General features: G+C 46.0%; 1 protein-coding gene across 5 annotated transcripts in view; it reads right to left on the reverse strand.

Moving 5' to 3' along the window:
- Positions 1 to 18,560, reverse strand: part of Iqca1 (IQ motif containing with AAA domain 1) — a 113,905-nt gene that overhangs the window by 61,023 nt on the left and 34,322 nt on the right. For all 5 annotated transcript variants that reach the window (XM_029539000.1, XM_021198927.1, XM_029539002.1 and 2 more), the window contains one exon: positions 4,793 to 4,877. In XM_029539000.1, coding sequence (XP_029394860.1) covers positions 4,793 to 4,877 — 85 coding nt within the window. The remainder of the gene's footprint in view (positions 1 to 4,792; positions 4,878 to 18,560) is intronic.

Below are 18,560 nucleotides of genomic sequence, written 5' to 3' on the forward strand. Positions count from 1 at the left end.
GAGAGAGAGAGAGAGAGAGAGAGAGAGAGAGAGAGAGAGAGAGAGAGAGAGAGAGAGACACTGTTTCTACTTGTTGCTTCCTGCATGTGCATGGGTGGATATAGGACTATTGGCTGGAACATGGGCAGCTTTCTCAGGGACCACATCACTGAAGAAACCTGACTCCCCCTTCTTCAGCAGCCACCAAGGGCAAGATGCTCCTTAGCTAAGGATGGGAATCCATGAGCCCCTCCCTTGTCCATGTTGGGATTCCCATTGGCTTGGGCTTGTATCTTCAGCCATAGGTGCGTTGATTTGCTGTCATGTCCAGCAAATGCTGTTTCTCTGTGGTCATTCACTTCCTATGGCTCTTATAATCTTTCCACCCCCTCTCCCACAACTGAGCAGTTTATTACTCTGCCTACCTAGCAAAATAATGGTTACTAACTAGTAGGTTCTCCCTATGACCTATATATGACCCATCCAGCCATGGGTTTAGGGCACAACCAACAGGATCAGGTACAAATCCTGTCTCATGGAGCTAATCAGAAAGTATCTGGTTACATCAAGAATATTTACGGCTCTATCACACCTGTGAACATATCTTGCCAGGCCAGTCAGTACTGTGGTTCATGGGGTTCACAGCTGAGTGAGGTTGCTGAATACTTTTCTCTTTCAGTATCATAAACAGAACCTTCTGGCACTATAAAATCTAGCCAGTGAGGACAAGGCATCCAGGTCAGCACTACCTTGGTTTCTCCATGTCCTGTGACTCAAGAGTGTAGCATCTTCAGCAATAGCATCTTACTGTCAAGTGCTGTAGGCTAATCAGGAGCATTAGAAATGACTTGTAATGTTTGACAGTGTCTCTGGAACCCTCCTGACCAACAACTCAAAAGAGGATTTATTTCTCAGTGTCAGGGAGAGATGCTGAGGTCGGAGCCTCCATATCCATGTAATGAATTCCTGCTCTTTTCTTTGGGTCACTTCCCACGAGGCAGTGCAGTCAGTCACACATACCTTAAACTCAGAGTGTTGTCTCGTTCTGAATTAACTGCTGTGGTTTACCTCTTCTAGTTTTGGTTTGTCAGTATCCCAGCCTCCCCCACTTTGGCAGTGCTGGGAATTGAACTCAGGGCTTGATGCATGTCCTCTCATCCGCTCATACATGGTCCGGGCAGGAAGATATGGCCGGGTCTCCATCTCTAGTCAGGTAGGCCCAGGCTGCAGACAGCCTGTGGTGGAATGTGATCTGGAATGGCTGGTCTTTTCTCTCTTTCCATCATCTGTCATTTAATGTTAAGCTTCCCTGTGGTCTCCTTTGCTTTATTGGAATGTATTAACCAGACGCCCTCGGGTTTGTTTCTAGTTTGACTAGAGTCAACGCCTCCTTTTCATGTTTCTTGTGGACCACTGAGACATTCCACCCACATTCCTAATCCTGTAATCACTGCTCTCTAAACTCTGGTGAAGCACGTTTGGCTGCATGCCCTGGTCTGACTTTCAAGATCCTGCTCGTTCCTGAAGACTTAGCTGCAGGGCCAAGACTGAAACACACACACACACACACACACACACACACACACACACACACGACAGAGAGAGAGAGAGAGAGAGAGAGAGAGAGAGAGAAGAGAGAAGAGAGAGAGTTAAAGTGATGGTCCCTCAAGGCAGGGCCTGTTGCCAAGTAACAGTGCTGGTGGTATTACATGCATACAGTATTCTGGGGGTGGGCAGAATGTGCTCTGAAGAGATGAGAAAGATGCTGGCCTCTGATGGTATGGACATGCCAGGCTAAAGAGGAACCCTGTACCTGGCCCCACAGGCCACCGGGCACATAGTGGGGAGTCTGACTTAGGGCCTTGTGTGAGGTCTCTGACCCCGACTCTAAGAGTGTGTACTCCACTGCACGGTGTTCCAGAGACTCAGCTTCTCATAGGAACACTGGGGTTTGGGCTGGGAGCTGAAGAGATGGCTCAGCAGTTAGGAGCTCTGGTTGGTTTTAGAGAGGACTGGGGTTCAGTTCCTAGCACTCACACGGTGGCTCACAAACACCAGTAACTTCAGTTCCAGAAGATCCGATGCTCTTTTCGAACCTCCACAGGTACCAGGCACACATGAGGTGTACTTATATATATGCAGGCAAAACATTCATAAACATAAATCTTTTTTTTTTTTTTTTGGTTTTTCGAGACAGGGTTTCTCTGTGTAGACTTGGCTATCCTGGAACTCACTCTGTAGACCAGGCTGGCCTCAAACTCAGAAATCCGCCTGCCTCTGCCTCCTGAGTGCTGGGATTAAAGGTGTGAGCCACCAAGCCTGGCATAAACATAAATCTTAAAAGAACAAAACAACAACTACTCACTCTGCCACCCCACACACACCCAAAACACCAGAGGGCTGGGGATATCACCCAGCTGGAAGAGTGCTTGTCTAGCTTGCAGGAAGCCCTGGTCCTGGGTTCCATCTCTAACACCACATACATGCATGTGGTGGTACATGCCTGTCATCCCAGTACTTAGTGGGTAGAGTGAGGAGGGTCTAAAAGTCAAGGTTATCCTTGATACATAATGAGTTTGCAGCTAGTCTGGGCTACAGAGACTATTTCAACACACACACACACACACACACACACACACACACACACACACACTTTGGTTTATATAAGGGGTTGCTTTAAACAAGACAGACATGACCAAACTATGGCAGGGGTAATGAGGATGGCAGTCTGGTTAGAGCCACACAGCCCCATCATGTGTAGACAACTGCGGCTTGCCTTCCTCCCCATCATGGTAGTGTTTAACAGCTATGGTAGAGTGTATCCATGGCTGTATCCTGCCTGACATTTCTAGCTTTCAGCAACCTGCCTTGTTATTTTCTTTAGTATAAATTCTTCAAATGGTGTCCCCCAGGCAAAGAGCATCTACACTGAAACTCTGCATGTCAGCTAGGCCCATGACCCTTTAAAAAAATGCCATGCTAATGAATTCTCCCAACTGTAGTGTTTGAGAGTGACATTTTCCTATATGTATACCAAGCTGGTTTTCTAACATAAATTTTTTAAAATATTTTTATTTGTTATATGAATAAAAGGACACAGCAGAACTGTTTTATACTGGAAACTTTTTTCTCTAAAAATGTTCTGTTTGTATTTTTGATGTCTTTTCTACTGAAATGTTCAGAAGATTCATTATTTTCTAAGGACTCTTTAAATATGAACGAACTGCTCGTCAGCGACACCACAAAGATTTCCCTTAGTTTTTCATGACTTGTACTTCATTTATGGTGGTTTCTTTTTAACTGCTTGAGTTTTATGTAGACAATTATGTTAGTCTTTTTTCTTTATGACTTCTGCCTGTGGTGACATGCTTCTAAAATTATCCCTCACCTTTTCGATTACTAACTATCCTAGCAACTTCTTCTGTCGATTTGTGGTCTAATATTTTTACATGTAAAATTTCAATGTAAAAGGAATTTATTTTGTAAGAAAGGATCTACTGAATTCTGCCAAGCAGTGGACCGGCTTTGCTGTCCCATTAACTGCTGGTCATTCTCCCTTCTTTGAAAGAAGCTACTGGGATGACCGACTTCTAATTTGTGTCTGAATTGGCTTCTGAACACATTATTCTCATGTTGGCCTCTGTGGTTTGAATTTAGGAACCACAGTTTATCAACTGTGAGTTTGCCCAAGCTGCCTGATCTTCCTGTGATTAATTTGCATGTGTTTTGCATAGCAAATTAATTTGGTTTGCATGCATTTTGCATAGCAGCTGGCACTGGACATTTTCTTAGTGAGTAAATGTGCTGCTGTTGCCCTCTGTCTATTCTTTCTGTAATTCTGTGGTGTTACCACCATTATGGATTCTTTTACTAGACCTCTTCAGAGATTTCCATGTATTCTTTTATAAAAAAATATGTTTGTCAATACAAAAATTATTTGGGTTTCAACCAAAATTGCATTAAGGGTGGGGACTAAGGGACAAAGTATAATTCTTTTTTTTTTTTTTTTTTTTTTTTGAGTCAGGGTTTCTCTGTGTAGCCTTGGCTGTCCTGGAACTTACTCTGTAGACCAGGCCAGCCTCGAACTCAGAAATCCACCTGCCTCTGCCTCCCAAGTGCTGGGATTAAAGGCATGTGCCACCACACCCAGCGTATAATTCTATTTTATTGAGTCTTCAGGGAACTGATCCATCAATCTCTTGGTTTAACTAAGGATTCTTCTGCCTCCCCAGTGAAGGTTTATCCATGTAATTCTAGACAACTGTGTGTCTGTCAGTGTGATTTCATGTGGAGATTGCAGCATCTTCTAGGAAGATAACTCGTAATGTGAAATAATAAAATGTCACTTAAAGCATTTATAAATGTCTGTTTTAAAATCCTACTGTATTTGTCAGAGTTGCCAAGGGTATACTAATAGATCTGAGAGAAGTCACCTTAGAGCTAGGGAGAGCAGACTGAGATGTAGGGGGATAGCCGGGGGCAGCCTGAGATGTGGGAAGACATGAAGGAGCAGCTGGGGAGTGAACAGCTGGAGTCAGCAGCCTGATGATGGGGAGGGAGGAGAGATGGAGAGGTACCAGGAACCAGAACTCAGGACTGCTTGGGGACAGACATGATGTTCTAAGCATATGTTAGTTACTACAGCTTTTTCAAAGACTGGACAGGGGAAGGAATGAATTGATTGTGCTCTCAGAAAGAGCATGTGAAAAGATATTCACCCTGAGAGGCAGCACACTGTGGGATCGTTCATGTTCAAGTCTAAGGAAAGATCACTGCGGTATGATTGCTTTTTACTCGCCGCACAGTTCTTTACCTGTTCTGGGGTCTTATTGGAAAAGATGAGAGCTGAGCCTCCATCTTCCTCATTGGGGTAGTCTGGGAATGTGCCCGTCAAATTCCTGCAGAGAGAAACAGTGTGAGTAGAGAGACAAGTGAGATGAGGCTTTTGGTAATGCCCCGCTTGCCAACACATGTGAGTTCCCATCAATTAAGTGATGGATCTTTGGGGTGAGGCTTCCTGTCCCCTAGGCTGGACAGCGTCTCTGAGTTGCAGAGGATGGTGACAAGCAGCCTGAGGTTTCCTGCCTCTGGGGACACGTTAGTCTGAGGTGGACATCTCTGTCTCTCTGTCTCTCTGTCTCTCTGTCTCTCTGTCTCTGTCTCTGTCTCAGATTGTATTTTCCTTCTTCTGCCTCCACCCCCCCCCCTTTAATAGCAAGATGCTTTGTGGTTTAGTTTCAACAAAGACAGAAACACAAATCATTTCTTCCTGTTTAAAACTTAGTGTAAACACAGGACTTTGAAGCTAAACAGAAGGGTGGAGTCGTACAAACGACACGTCCAGCAAGTGTCCGAAACACTCACATATGCGTTTGGTTTTTAGGAAGTTTGGGGCCCCATGTTTGATAGGGTCCAACAAGGATTTCTTTCTGTAGCCAAGTAATTGCTCCACAAAGAAAGCAGGCTGCAGAATTTGGTGTGGAGAATTACCAAAGCGGCTGTGTGGTCATTATTTACAAGAGAAACCGAGTTTGACATAGTGTTACACTTACTCCATGTGTAGGGAATATAGACTAGCTGATGAATTAAGAGCCTTTCATTCCCAGAAGTGGAGAGCCCAAGTCTTAGAAGAGGTGGTCATATTTAACTACTTCTCAAACTCTTGCCTCTAGATATTCTTCACATTTAACAATTTTTGAGGACCTCTAAGGGTTTCTGTTTATGCAGGCCACACTACTGATATTTAATCTATTAGACATCAAAACTCAGAGAATTCTAAAATATGTACTTTCTAGTTCACTTAAAAATAATTGTTATCATCAATTTTATCCAGCTCTGAAGGCTTTGAGCTACAATAACTGCAGGCCTAGTAAGACATGCCTTTGTCTGCAATAGTGGCACAAATGTCATGGGGGTAACCTACCAGGTTCTCATTGAATATAAGTTCTGCTTCACAAAACGAAGCTCATACCTCCCTCCATTTCTTAGGCCAAGAACCTGTGGCTAGACAGGTCATAGGCCCTAGGAAAGAATACTGTTATTATTCTGCTAAGTGAAGACCAACTCCTAATGACTTAGACCTGTAGATTAATGCATCTCTCAACTTTTTATCAGAGAAGCATTAATTTGAAGTAGATGGTGATGGTGTTGGCTAGTTTTCAGTCAACTTGACACAAGTTAGAGTCATCTGAGAGATGGGAACACTCACTGAGAAAATGCTTCCAGAAGATCAGGTTGTGGGCAGGCCTGTAGGGCATTTTCTTAATTAGCTATTGATGAACAAGGGCCAAACCTGGGTTATATATAAAAATGCTGACCAGGCCACGATGAGCAAGCCAGTAAGCAGCACCTTCCCATGGCCTCTGTGTCATCTCTTGCCTCCAGGTGCTGGTTCCACTTGAGTTCCTGTCCTGACTTCCTTCAGTGATAGACTATGGTGGGAAGCATAAGGCATCTGAACCCATTCTCCCCAGCTTGCCATTGTGTTGTTTCACCATGGCAACAGGAACCTTGATGAGGGCAATGATTGACATAGAGACCCCTAACTGCTCAAAGGAAAGAGAATAAGAGGCTGCAGATTTCTCAGCCCTCAGTGGGACATTTATGTCACACTCCTTCCTCCCAGGGTTCAGGAGTCACTATGAAAGAGGGGACCGAGAGAGTGTAAGACCCTGACACAGTGGATACAAGGAGACAGCGCCTTCTGTGAGCAAGAATATACAGGCAGCATAAATGGTGTTGAGGAGTAGAAGAAAAAGAAAACAAAGTCATGTTGGTAGGAAAAGGGTCATGGACCTGGGAAGAGTCGGGAAGGGGGTGGGTACGATCAAAACATTGTACCAAGTCCCCAAAGGACTAAAACTTAAAAGGAAAAACAAACAAACAAGAGTCAACTAACTGTATGTTTCCACATGTCTATGTCTATGTCTATAATATATATGTGTGTGTGTATAATTTTATAAACAATAAATACAGTATCCAATGTCATAATCTTTTTAAGTCTATTGGAGTCTGGTTTAAGGAAAGCTTGCTAGATGCTCCGCTGTCTCCATGCTCTGCTGTGTTGCAATATGTGGTGCTAACTAAGAGCTCAGGAAGGAAATCTGGCCTCACACACACCTGTAAGTGTGAAGGGAAGGAATGTGCTGACAGGCATCCGAACATCCTGCTGTGACTATGCCCTGCAGCAGAATGACTGTAGTTTCCTGTGGCTGCTTGTGATAAGCAATCAACCATGTTAACGCATGTTCCCTCTGTCACTGAAGCACTGGTCTGGTAGGCCTCTCTGGGGGTTCTGGGAATGGCATGCCTCGCCTGTTTAGATGGTGGTTCACTTGGTTCTTCAAGGTATTTCGTCCCATGGTGAGACAGTCACTATGGATGTCAATTTGACTGGATCTAGAACCTTCTAAGAGACAAAACTCTGGGTTGTCTTTGAGAGTTCCTAGGCTAGTGTAACTGAGGTGGGGGTCTACTCTAAATATCGTCAGCACCATCCCATGGACTGTTATCCCAGACTGGATAAAAAGGGATAAAGTAACGGCACCACCTGGGAGTCAGAGGAGGGCAGGTCTGTGAGTTCTAGGCCAGCCTTGCCTAGATGGTAAGACCTAAGAGAGAGATACAGGGGGAGCAAGTTGTATGTGTGTATTTAGAAACACACATGTGTGCACACAGACACAGACACTCAGGCACAGGGAAGCCACATATACACACACACCAACATACACACACCCGACCACTACCACCACCAATTAATGAAAACTGAGGTCATGGATTTAAAAGAGAGCAAGGAGGGTATATGGGAGGACATGAAGGAGGAAAGGGAAGGGGAAATTATATAATTATAATCTTAAAAAGTAAAGGAGGGGAGAGAGAGAGAGAGAGAGAGAGAGAGAGAGAGAGAGAGAGAGAGGAATGGGTTGCAGGGAAGGAGAGGGAGAAGGGAGAAGGGAGAAGGGAGGGAGGAGGGAGAGAGTTACTGAGCAACATATTCACTCTTTCTGCTTCCCAGCCTCGGATGCATTGTGACCAACTGCCTCGCCCTCCTCCCTCACCCTCCTCCCTCCATCACTTCCCTGCCACCTCAGATTGCACCCTCAACTGTGAGCCACAAGAAGCTTTCTTCAGTAAGTTGCTTTTATCTGGTCTTTGTCACAATGGTAGAAACATCAAGAAAAGTAACTGACCTCTATGGAAGCTACGCTCACCAGTGCCAGTGACATCACTCATGGACACTGGGAAGCCTGTGCCCTGGGAGCACACTCAGCCACAGGTCGAGGGTCCCCAGACTCACTCCTCAATCCCTGTCACACAACAGTTACATCTGGTGTGGAGGCTGCAACAGCCTGCCTAAACACGCCCACTCACAAGACTTCTGAAGGTGACTTCATCGGATGACTCTCCCCTTGTATTGTCAAACCTATTTTTTGTTTCGTTTCGTTTTGTTTTAGGGCTCAAAGCAGATTTAGTGCCTCTGCATATTGTTGTTCATTGTACGTATATATGTGTGTCCGTGGGTATGTATATGTGCGTATGCTATGTGTGGGTGCCTTGGAAGCCAGGGGTGTTAGGTCTCTAGTAGCTGGAGTTGCAGAAGGTTGGTGGGGGAATTGAACTCAGGTCCTTTGGGATAGAAATACGTGCTCTTAACTTTAACAGGTGAGCCATCTCTTCAGCCTTGAGACTTAATCAAAACAAAACAAAACAAAACACCCAAATGCACATGATCTCATTTTGCATGTTATCTCTTAAATTTTAGAATGTATCAATTTTTCAAGTAAGAGTTAATATTAAACCCCATAGTATTTTTTTGTAAAATAATATTTAAATATATTCGTCTAACGGATTGGACTCTACTTCGTGTAATTTAGGTTCTGTGTGCCCCTGAGCATGCTAGGGTCAGCTCCAGTGGGCGTGAGAGCCACAGGGTAGAGGTGCTGATAGTCTTACAAGAGGGAACGGTGAATGTTATTTAGGTTCCCATGGTAATTTTGGCATTAAACAGCTGGGGCTTAACAGCTGTGACTGCAGGTGATGCCCTCCTGAAGCCTCCCAGAAGGAACTGAAGACCCCAAATTATACAGTGTCAGGACCCCAAATTATACAGTGTCAGCCCCAAGACGCTTTTGATTAACAGAGGAAAACGAAGTCTGTGTCTTGGGGAATCCTGTACCTCTGGCTCCCATCCCCCATGGCACCCGCTCCCCCACAGTCCTGGACCCTATGGTTGGTGGAAGCTGCCTTCTGAACACCTGGACACATGTAGCCATTCTACTCGTGGAACTGGAAGTTCATAGGCTGGGACCTGGAATGCTTGGCTGTGCTTGGGAGTAAAGCGCTGAGGGTGGGGACCTTTCAATGACGGGCACTTGTGTCTTCACATGCTCCTCTAGCCAGGTACCCCATCTACCAGGGAGCCACCACCACCTGTCACTTCCTTCAGAAACACTTCTGTCCCTGAGGGCTTAGCTCTTTGTGCTTGACCTCAGGAGCCACTCTTACCGGGTTCTTTCTCCCTTCAGTCTTCCATCCTTCCTTTCCTCCCCCCTCCCCCACTCTCCTCCCCTCATCCCCTCGTCCTTCCTCATCTGCCACCCCGTGAATCCTGCAGCCCCTCCTTTGGCATGCTCACTTTCTCTGGCTCTTACCTCTTGAACTCAGCTGGGAGAACGGACCACATCCAGGGACTACCCATTCAGACAGTTCTCACAGGTGTGGAGTGTTGGACTGTGGCCCTGACCCCAGAGATGCACACGTTGAAGTGCTAACCTCAGCACCTCAGGATACAGCCTTGTTGGAAAGGGGATCCCAGCAGCTGTGCTTGGTTAAGACCAGGCTCCATCTCACAGTCCCCAGAAAGAGCCAACCTGCTGACACTCTGGGCTTCCTGCCCAGAACCCAGAGGATACATTCCTGCTGCTCGGCCACCCAGACTCAGCACCATAATTAATAAGCAGCTGGGGCCCAGCATCTTAGTATACAGCTTATTGCCTAGTGTGTGTCTCCTGCCTTCCAAAGGGCATTTTGTCTTGATGCTGTCGTAGGGTTTTTTATTGCTGTGATTAAACACCAACATCATAAGCAACGTGGGCAGGAAAGGGTTTATTTTTAGCTTATAGTTCCCTACCTCAGTCCATCTCTGAGGTAAGTGAGGACAGGAACTTAAGTGGGGCAGGAACCTGGAGGCAGGAGCTGATGGAGAGGCTATGGAGAGGTGCTGCTTACTGGCTTGCTCCTCACGGCTTGCTCAGCCTGCTATCTTACAGCACCCAGGACTGCCAGCGCAGGGATGGCACCACTCACAGTGATCTGGGCCCTCACACATCAATAATCAATCATCAGTCAAGAAAACGCACCACATGCTTGCCCCCGGGCTAGTGGGATGGAGTATTTTCTAAATTGAAGTTCCCTCTTTCCAAATGACTCTGGCTTGTGTCAGGTTGACATAAAACTAGCCAGCACATGCTGTGTTGCAGTTGGACAGCACAGCCCTGTTTCTGAGAGGTCCTCTCGCCCCGGTTTCCAGTGCTCTTCATTTCCCTGCTTTCTTCCCCTCTTGCTAAGCTCCTTCTCTCTTCCACATACAGCACAGGGATAGCGCCTGTCCCCGTCTTGGCGGGAATGCTCTGTGAGCTCTTTCCTCACATATAGATCCTCTCTCTCCTGGGTGCTTTTCCATCCCTTACTTGTGAAACTGAAGGCCCAGGGCTCAGACTTATGGCTCCTCATTCTGTTTGTTCACCCCACACCCCATTGTCTGGCCCCATTTCACAGCTTGACTCAGCACCCTGCGTGCTCAGCTCTTTAACCCCGACTCCACTTCTCATCTCTCTCTGGCTCCCATCTCTCCCTGGCACCGACGCAGATCCAGTTGTCCACCCCTAATCCCAGAAGCACACAAGTTCTGATATTAAGTGTCCATCACTCAAGCCCTCTCTGCCTCTGCCTACCGCAGAGACTCTGTTCTGGTCACTCCAAGGAGTGATCTGGAGAGCACTACCTGGAGTCATTCTCAGCTGTCTCTTTCCCATTGGTTCCACCTTCCTAGTATGTCTTAAGAGTGACATGTAAACACCACTGCATTAGGCCCAGGGCACTGCCACCAAGTACTTGCTTACACTATGAACTGGTCTCTTACTGTTCTGTGGCCCTACCCCAGGTGGCAGGTAAACGAACCTTTTAAATCATGAGTCATGCCATGTCATTTATTTGCTCAAAGGTCACCAGTTCTTTCAAAACAAAACTTTTCCCATATCATCAGGTTAAGGCTTATTCCAGCTCACTTGGGACAACTGATACCAGGGCCTTTTTCATTCTTAAAGCTGAACTGGCTTGGGCCTTAAGTTACGGGCTTCTCTGATGACCTTGGTCCCATGTGATGCTGCCCAGAGCCTCCATTACCCTGACTCCTGTACCTTTCCCTTCATGTCTAATTCTGGCTGCTCTGGCTGCCTTCTGGCCCCTATTTTCTTGACTGGAAAAATGCCCCAAGTGGCTGATTCCTTCTTCATTTTGAATCTGCTCGAGTGTCAGTGCCAGACAGCTCCTGCCTACCTACACTGTATGATATAAGCTGACCAAATGCAATCTTTTTCTCTCATTTTACAACCAAAAAAACAAAAACAAAAACAAAAACAAAAACCTGTTAGAGGCACACATCTGTGGCATGAAGATAGGAGAATTACACATACAGACACACATACACATACAATACACACAAACCAAATTACAAAATATACCAAATTACACTGGGGATGATAACCTGGTCTCTCTCTGCAGTCTGCAAAATGGTTTAATGGAGGGAAGAATCTTTTCTATTTAAAATGAATTTTGAGGCATAATTTTCTGCACAGTTCTGAGAGGTTCAATGTGCTGAGATTGTGTGTAATTGTTAAAATTACAGCTTCCTCTCAACTATGATTTCAAAGCCTTGATTATCTTTAATCTTTTGCTGTCTTGCTGACACACAGCTGATAGCATGCTAGGATGCCATTCCAGAATCCTGCCTCCTCCCCAGGTCCCTGCCCACTTCCATTCACCCCCAAATTGCTGCAACAGGCAATTCAAGTGAACATCAGAACCATCAGGTGGTACAATCGATGAAAAAAAAGCTTCCTGTGAAATAGATAAAGCCAACTCCAAGGGACCTACCGTTCACCCTCGTCTATAGAACAAAGCAGGCAGTGGGGCATGGGGGAGGTGCGGAGGGGTAAGAAGGGAGGAGGAGGAGGCAGCTGTCAAGGAACAGAAAGCTTGAAAATGGATGCTGTGTTGGTAAAGCAAATCTTCGCAAGTTACGACCTATTTGTTAACACTTAGCCACCTACAAGCAAACACTGATGTTACAGGGATGGCGTTTTCTAAAGCAACCATTTTAACTTTGTGGGGGCATTTATTGCATATGCATGTTCACATGTGTGCATGTGTGTACTCATGCATATGGAGGTCAGAGGACCACCTTTGGTGTTGGTTGGCCTGGAGCTCACTAGGTAGGCTGGCTGGCCAGTGAGCCCCAGAGATCTCCTGTCTCTCTACTTTCCCATAGGATGTTGGTTACTATAAGGCTGGAAGCCTTGCTCATCCTCTGCACAAGCTGGGACTCCTCCCTCCACAGAGACATCCCCCCAGTCTTCTTGGAGAAAACTCCAGCTTGACACGTCATATCCCCCCATCCCCACCTCCCCATTCCCAACAACCCACCCAAGAGTGCCTGCCCAGGGGCTCATGTATGGACACACTGTCCATGTATGGACACACTGTCCATGTATGGATACACTGTCCATGTATGGACACAGTCCTAGCTGGCATGTCCTCGCCTAGGCTCTATAAAACTGCCTTGCTTTAGCCTGGATGTGTGACTTCACCGACCTTCACCATTGCAACCTTGCCATCGTTGGTGAACCCACCCCAGAACTGCTAATAAATCTGCCCTTATTGTCTTTAACTCTGGTCTAATCTGGTTTACATTTGCATCACCAGGGAGAGAAAATGCCTGTCAGCTACATGGATGGGTTCTGGGGGTTGAACTCCGGTTCCCGAGCTTGCAAGGGGCAAACTTACTGAGTTATCTGCCCAGCCCATGATACTTAAATTTTACCAAGACAAATAGTAACTTCTAAAAAGATATTTCTGGGTTTCCAGAAATGTACTGAGAAAATGGAAACACGACATTTTAGAGGTTGTTTAATATTTTTAAGAGGATGAAGGTCACCTCCCCATCACTAAGTCCAAGTCACCTCTGGAATGCTGGAAGTTGAAACCCAGAAAGCAAGTGGACCCGGCAAGGGGCCACGGTCATCACTGCTGGCAGCCAGGCTTGAGCCTTCGATGCTGTGGAGCCCTGACACTCCACTGGGGTGGGACCGAACTGGACAGTAAGTAGCTTTCAGCCTTTCCTTTTCTTCTTCTAGGGCCAATCACAGGGCTCTAACCCCAAATTCTCCAAGCAGATTTCTCCTCCACTGTGACAGTGGCCTTGGGACCCAGCTTTCACCCACTAATCTTGGCTCTCACAGATGTGGTAGTGCCCTGAGCCTGCCTCAGTCTCAGACAAGAACCCCTGGCCAGATACCATGGAGACTGTTTCTGCTGCCCACTCCAGCTAGGGCCAATGGGGCCCTGTCAGTGTCTCTCTTGCCACAGGAGATTTTATACCATGTATATTTGCATAGCATTTATCTGGCTTCTGGGAGACTCAGATAGGAAATGTTTCTGCCCTGTCCTTCTGTGCGTTAAAGACCACACCTCTATATCTCTCAGCTCCAAGGTAGATGCTACCCTGGGGATTCTGAACTCCTGAGGGAGGCAACAGCCAGGCTGTCCTGTCCTGCCCTGTCCAGACCCACTCAGCCCTCCTCAGCCACGTCAGATTTCAGCCTGTGGACATCTTTGCTAACCACAACAGCCGGTTCTGCAACATCAGATGTTTTGTGCAAGTAATATTTTCCAGGAGCTAAGTTCTTGTGGTTTTAAGTGGAGAGAACAGAGCTGTGTGTACAGTCACCACACTCTTCCTCCCAGTGGGTGTTTTGCAGGATGCTGGAAGTGCACCCGGAACTCATCAGTTCCTGAGATGACCACACAGCTCTTAGTGAGAAAGACCAGGCCTTGGGGGTGGTCACCACGGCCTTGCTTTTGCTTAAAAGCTAAGGGGACAGCAGGGATCCCCTGCGCCCATGTCTTTAGGTGATGACCTGAGGGTGGGCTGGAGCAAGGCCGGTGAGCTCTGATCCACTTTGGTTTCTCTTTCTTCAACACAGCAAGTAGGAATGACGTGTCCAATGAAACAAACCACAGAGCAAAACAGTTTATAATCAAAGTAGCTGCCGGGCTCGGCCGGTTCTGCTCCTTTCTTAGAGTCTCATTACCGAGCAGACCTCATAATTTTTGCAGTGGGTTTTTCCAGTTTTATTTTCAAATATTTACGCTTTTGTGGCGTCTCTTCCAGGACATTAAATTCACTGTTTCTGTAACCAGTCAGCTCTAACATTGTAGTGACTGTAACTGTATTCTTCTGTGCTGGCTCCCTTTAAAAAATGCATTTATTAGGAATTGCTTGTTTCATCTATGTCTGTCAGCTCCAGGGCCACCCTCTCAGTCCACTGATCTATGCAGATGCTCTCTTATTAGCACCAAGCAGTTACCTTATTTTTCTTTATAATGCACTTTAGAATACGTGGCCATTTGTTCTTCCTCCTTGCTCTTAGTTTCGTATTTTAATCCTAATGACTTTAATAATTATATTTCATGTGCAACAAATAATCCTGTTGGGATTTTTAATTGAAACTGTGTTATCCCTATAAATCTCCGGGGGAGGGGCGCGGTTCACCATCTTTCCGTCTAGCTGGAGCAAAGCCCATCTCCCCATCTCTCCCCATGTCTCTTTTGCTTCTGACCATCATGGATGCTTTCCATGCGTGGGCTGCCCAACAATATTTAATAGTACAGCTTCCTGCTTTCTTTCGGACATTTATTCTTGTTATTTCCCCTTTGTATGATCCTGGTTATCAATACACATTGCTCCAGTTATATGTAGGTAGGGACAAAGGTTGTGCCCGTCGCCTGTGAAGTGTGTCTCCACTGAGGACTGAGCATCTTTGATCCATTCACCCACCCTGCTCATTAACAGTATGCTCATTGAGTTTGTGTGGTGTGCTAGACAGTGTCTGTGGCCCGGAGAAAAATCAGCTGGTAGAAGATATAATAGTCTCTCTCTACCTGGCTTACATCTTGTCATACCTAACTAAATGCCATTACAGTTTGTCCTTTCTCCCGTGTTTTAGATTTTCAGGTAGGAACAACACATTTAATGTGATCAAACGCTTTCTCTGCATAAGCAGAAACAATCATGTGGCTTCATGGATGAAGATAATTAATGTTCAACTTCCTACCGTGTACCTAACTGCATTTGTAAGGACAAATACTAACATTTGAATTGCACATCTCTTGAAAAGGCCAAAGTACTTTTGAAGTAACTAAATGATTCACAGAAATTCTGAATGTACCAATGAGTAGGAAGTGAGCAATCAAAACAGGATGGGATGCACAGGTACAATGGATACCACGGGAGTTCACTCAATCCTGCACAGAAAGAAACTGACGACAGCACAAGCCCAGCCCACTCCCTGCCCTTCCACATTGCCTGTAGAATGAAAAGCAAAACACTAGGGACAATTCTGAGTGCAGAAAGGGTAGGCAGGCTCTCCTGAGCTAGGATTCCCACAAAGGAGAGGGAAACTGCATGGCCTTTGACAAAGGGGTGCCTGAGCGCCCAGGATGCATTTGGACACCACCACAGCATGTTGCACTTGCCCCCAGGGCCTTTGACAGGACTGTTACAGCTGTGTGTGTGCATGTGTGTGTGTGTCTATGTGTGTGCGTGCATGTGAACATGTGTATGTGTGCAGTGCATGTGTGCACACATGTGCATGTGTATGTTTGCATGTATGTCAGACGATATATGCATAGGTTTGTGAGTATTTATGTCTGTGTGTGTATGAGTGTGTGCATGAGTATATGCATATGAGTGTGCATATGTGTGTATGCGTATGAGTGTGCATATGTGTGTATGTGTATGAGTGTGCATATGTGTGTGTGTGTGTGTGTGTGTGTGTATTGGGGACTGAACCCAGGGCCATGGCCATTGTGTACATTAGGACATACATATCTATGTCTGAGTTACATCTTCAACCTTAATGGTTTTTGTTGTTGCTGTTTTAAATTTGAGACCAGGTCTTGCTAAATTGCTAATTGTTCTTGAACTCACCCTGTAGCCCAGATAGATCTTGAATTTCAGATCATCCAGTTTCAGCCTCTGGAGTAGCTGGGATTACAGGTCTGTGCCACCAGATCCCTCTTTGCTTTAGGACTTTAAAGGATGGTTACAGCGCCAGGTGTGGTGACACACTTGTAACACAGAACTAAGGAAACTGAGGCAGGCGAGCACGCTGCTTGTGTGGATGCCAAGAAAGTGAGCTTAGTTAGCATAGTCTCATGCCGATCAAGGAGCAGTTGGGAGACTAGATGTATAATAAGCAGAATTTGACTGGAAATGACAAAAGTTGTGTGGTAGCTGCCACTGGCTACTGCTGTGATGGGGAGAAAGTAGGAAGTCACCTTGGAGCAGCTTGTGGAGCAGCAGGTAACTCCTCCCACTGCTGCCCCGCAGCCAACCCTGGAAGTCTGCATTCAATCCCTGGGAGCCACAGGAAGGTGGAAGGAGAGAGCTGACTCCACCAAGCTGCTCTCTATCTTCTGTTCATGCTTTGGCATGTGCACACACAAACAGTAACATAAATGACAGGAAAAAAAATCTCCACTGGGCTGGAGAGATGGCTCAGTGGTTAAGAGCATTGACTGCTCTTCCAGAGGTCCTGAGTTCAATTCCCAGCAACCACATGGTGGCTCACACTCATCTGTAATGGGATCTGAGGCTCTCTTCTGGTGTGTCTGAAGACAGTGACAGTATATATAGTTCTTTAAAACAAAATAAAACAAATCTCCACTGGGGCTGAGGTATTTCCATTTTTTGCAAAAGTTTAGGTTCGTTGTTTTAAAATAGAACCTTGTGCCTACTGGGCCATTTTTATATTTCCTTTGACTTCTGGAAACTCGACAATTACATGTGACAAATGATGGGGCCAATGTTAACTTCTTATAAAATTTATTTGGTGACTAATGTTGTCTTTCTCACTAAAAACATGATGGACACTGAGTGCTGTTTTCCTGTTCTTTTATCTGGGTGAGCTGAAGGAAAACGCTCCAGCCTCGTATTTTTCTGTTAAGAAATGGGAGGTATGGTACTTGGTAAAAGTTGGGGCCTATTAAAAATTTATGGATATTGTCAAAAATTCTCATACAAATGTGCAAATGGCCAGTCTGGAGTTCACAGTGATTTAGAAAGCAGAACTCCTTAAATGATAAATTTCCCCCCGAGGCCCGACACCAAGCTTCGACGGGTCTCACCGTCTCAGACGCGCAGGACAGAGATTTATCTGTGTTTCATCAAGTATGAAAAATAGATGGATGGAGGGGTTTCCGGCCGATCCCCCCCCCCAGTCATCCAGCCACCTCCATTAATGTCAGCAGCCCCATAAATTTTTCCCGAGTTCTAAAGTAAGCAGCTTGTGCCACTGCACAGAAGCCTCCAAAGGTGTCACTTGCTGCCTATAAATTCACAGGCACTCAATAAAGGCAATGGACTACACATGGACTTGATTACGTGGCCTCCTTGGGACACAAAGTGGCCCTGTGCTCAGAGGAGACCAAGAGAGCCCTGTGCACCCAGCCTCTTGATCCCAGTGCTGGATAGGAGAATCATCGGTCTATCACAGACACCTTGATTATTAGTGGATATTATTATGGTACCAGTCAGAATCAAGGCTTCCTTCTTGGTCCAAGACATCCTGAATTCTGCTCCTGTTTGAATCTGACAAGCCTCCCCCAAACCTGTACAGCTAGTCTGCTCTTCCCTTTACAATTTAATTAAAAGGAACAATCCATTAGGGGTTACTTGAGAATCTGTGTTGGTTTGTTCCTCTGTTGAGAAAGTGACAAGCAGGTCTTACTTCTGTTTTCCTATCCCAAATACCATTTATGTGGGAGAGTTAATAATCAGGACAGAGCTGACCCTGCCAGGATGAAAGCAAAGGGCCTTCTTCACTGTCTCCCATTCCCTTCAAGACATGGCTTGAAGCCCAGCCAGCGTTCCCATGTCCCTTCCTCATCAGAAGGAGCTTTGACTGTCCTGTCCTTTTCCAACCTCCTCTGCTTGTTGGATCAAGTGGCAAGTGAGTGTGGCTATATGGAAGTATGTGGCTGTTTCTGTCCCAGCAGTGTCTACACAAAGTCATGGAGTGCAGGGATGAAGGGCTTCTGCCTGTTCCGAACTGGGAGACCCTAACTGCGAAAACCCATTCTGTGTTCTATCCTCACAGTGCTCAGAGTCCTCAAGGAGGTGGCCACACCACCATCCCACTTCCTGTTACACACACTGCCGAAGACATGTGATGTGAGGATGTGAGGTCTCCCACATCTAAGCCTAAGGCACATCTTCATTTCTTTGGTGGTGCTTGGTCACA

The sequence above is a fragment of the Mus pahari genome, chromosome 5 (assembly GCF_900095145.1).
Source record: "Mus pahari chromosome 5, PAHARI_EIJ_v1.1, whole genome shotgun sequence".
NCBI classification, from domain to species: Eukaryota; Metazoa; Chordata; class Mammalia; order Rodentia; family Muridae; genus Mus; species Mus pahari.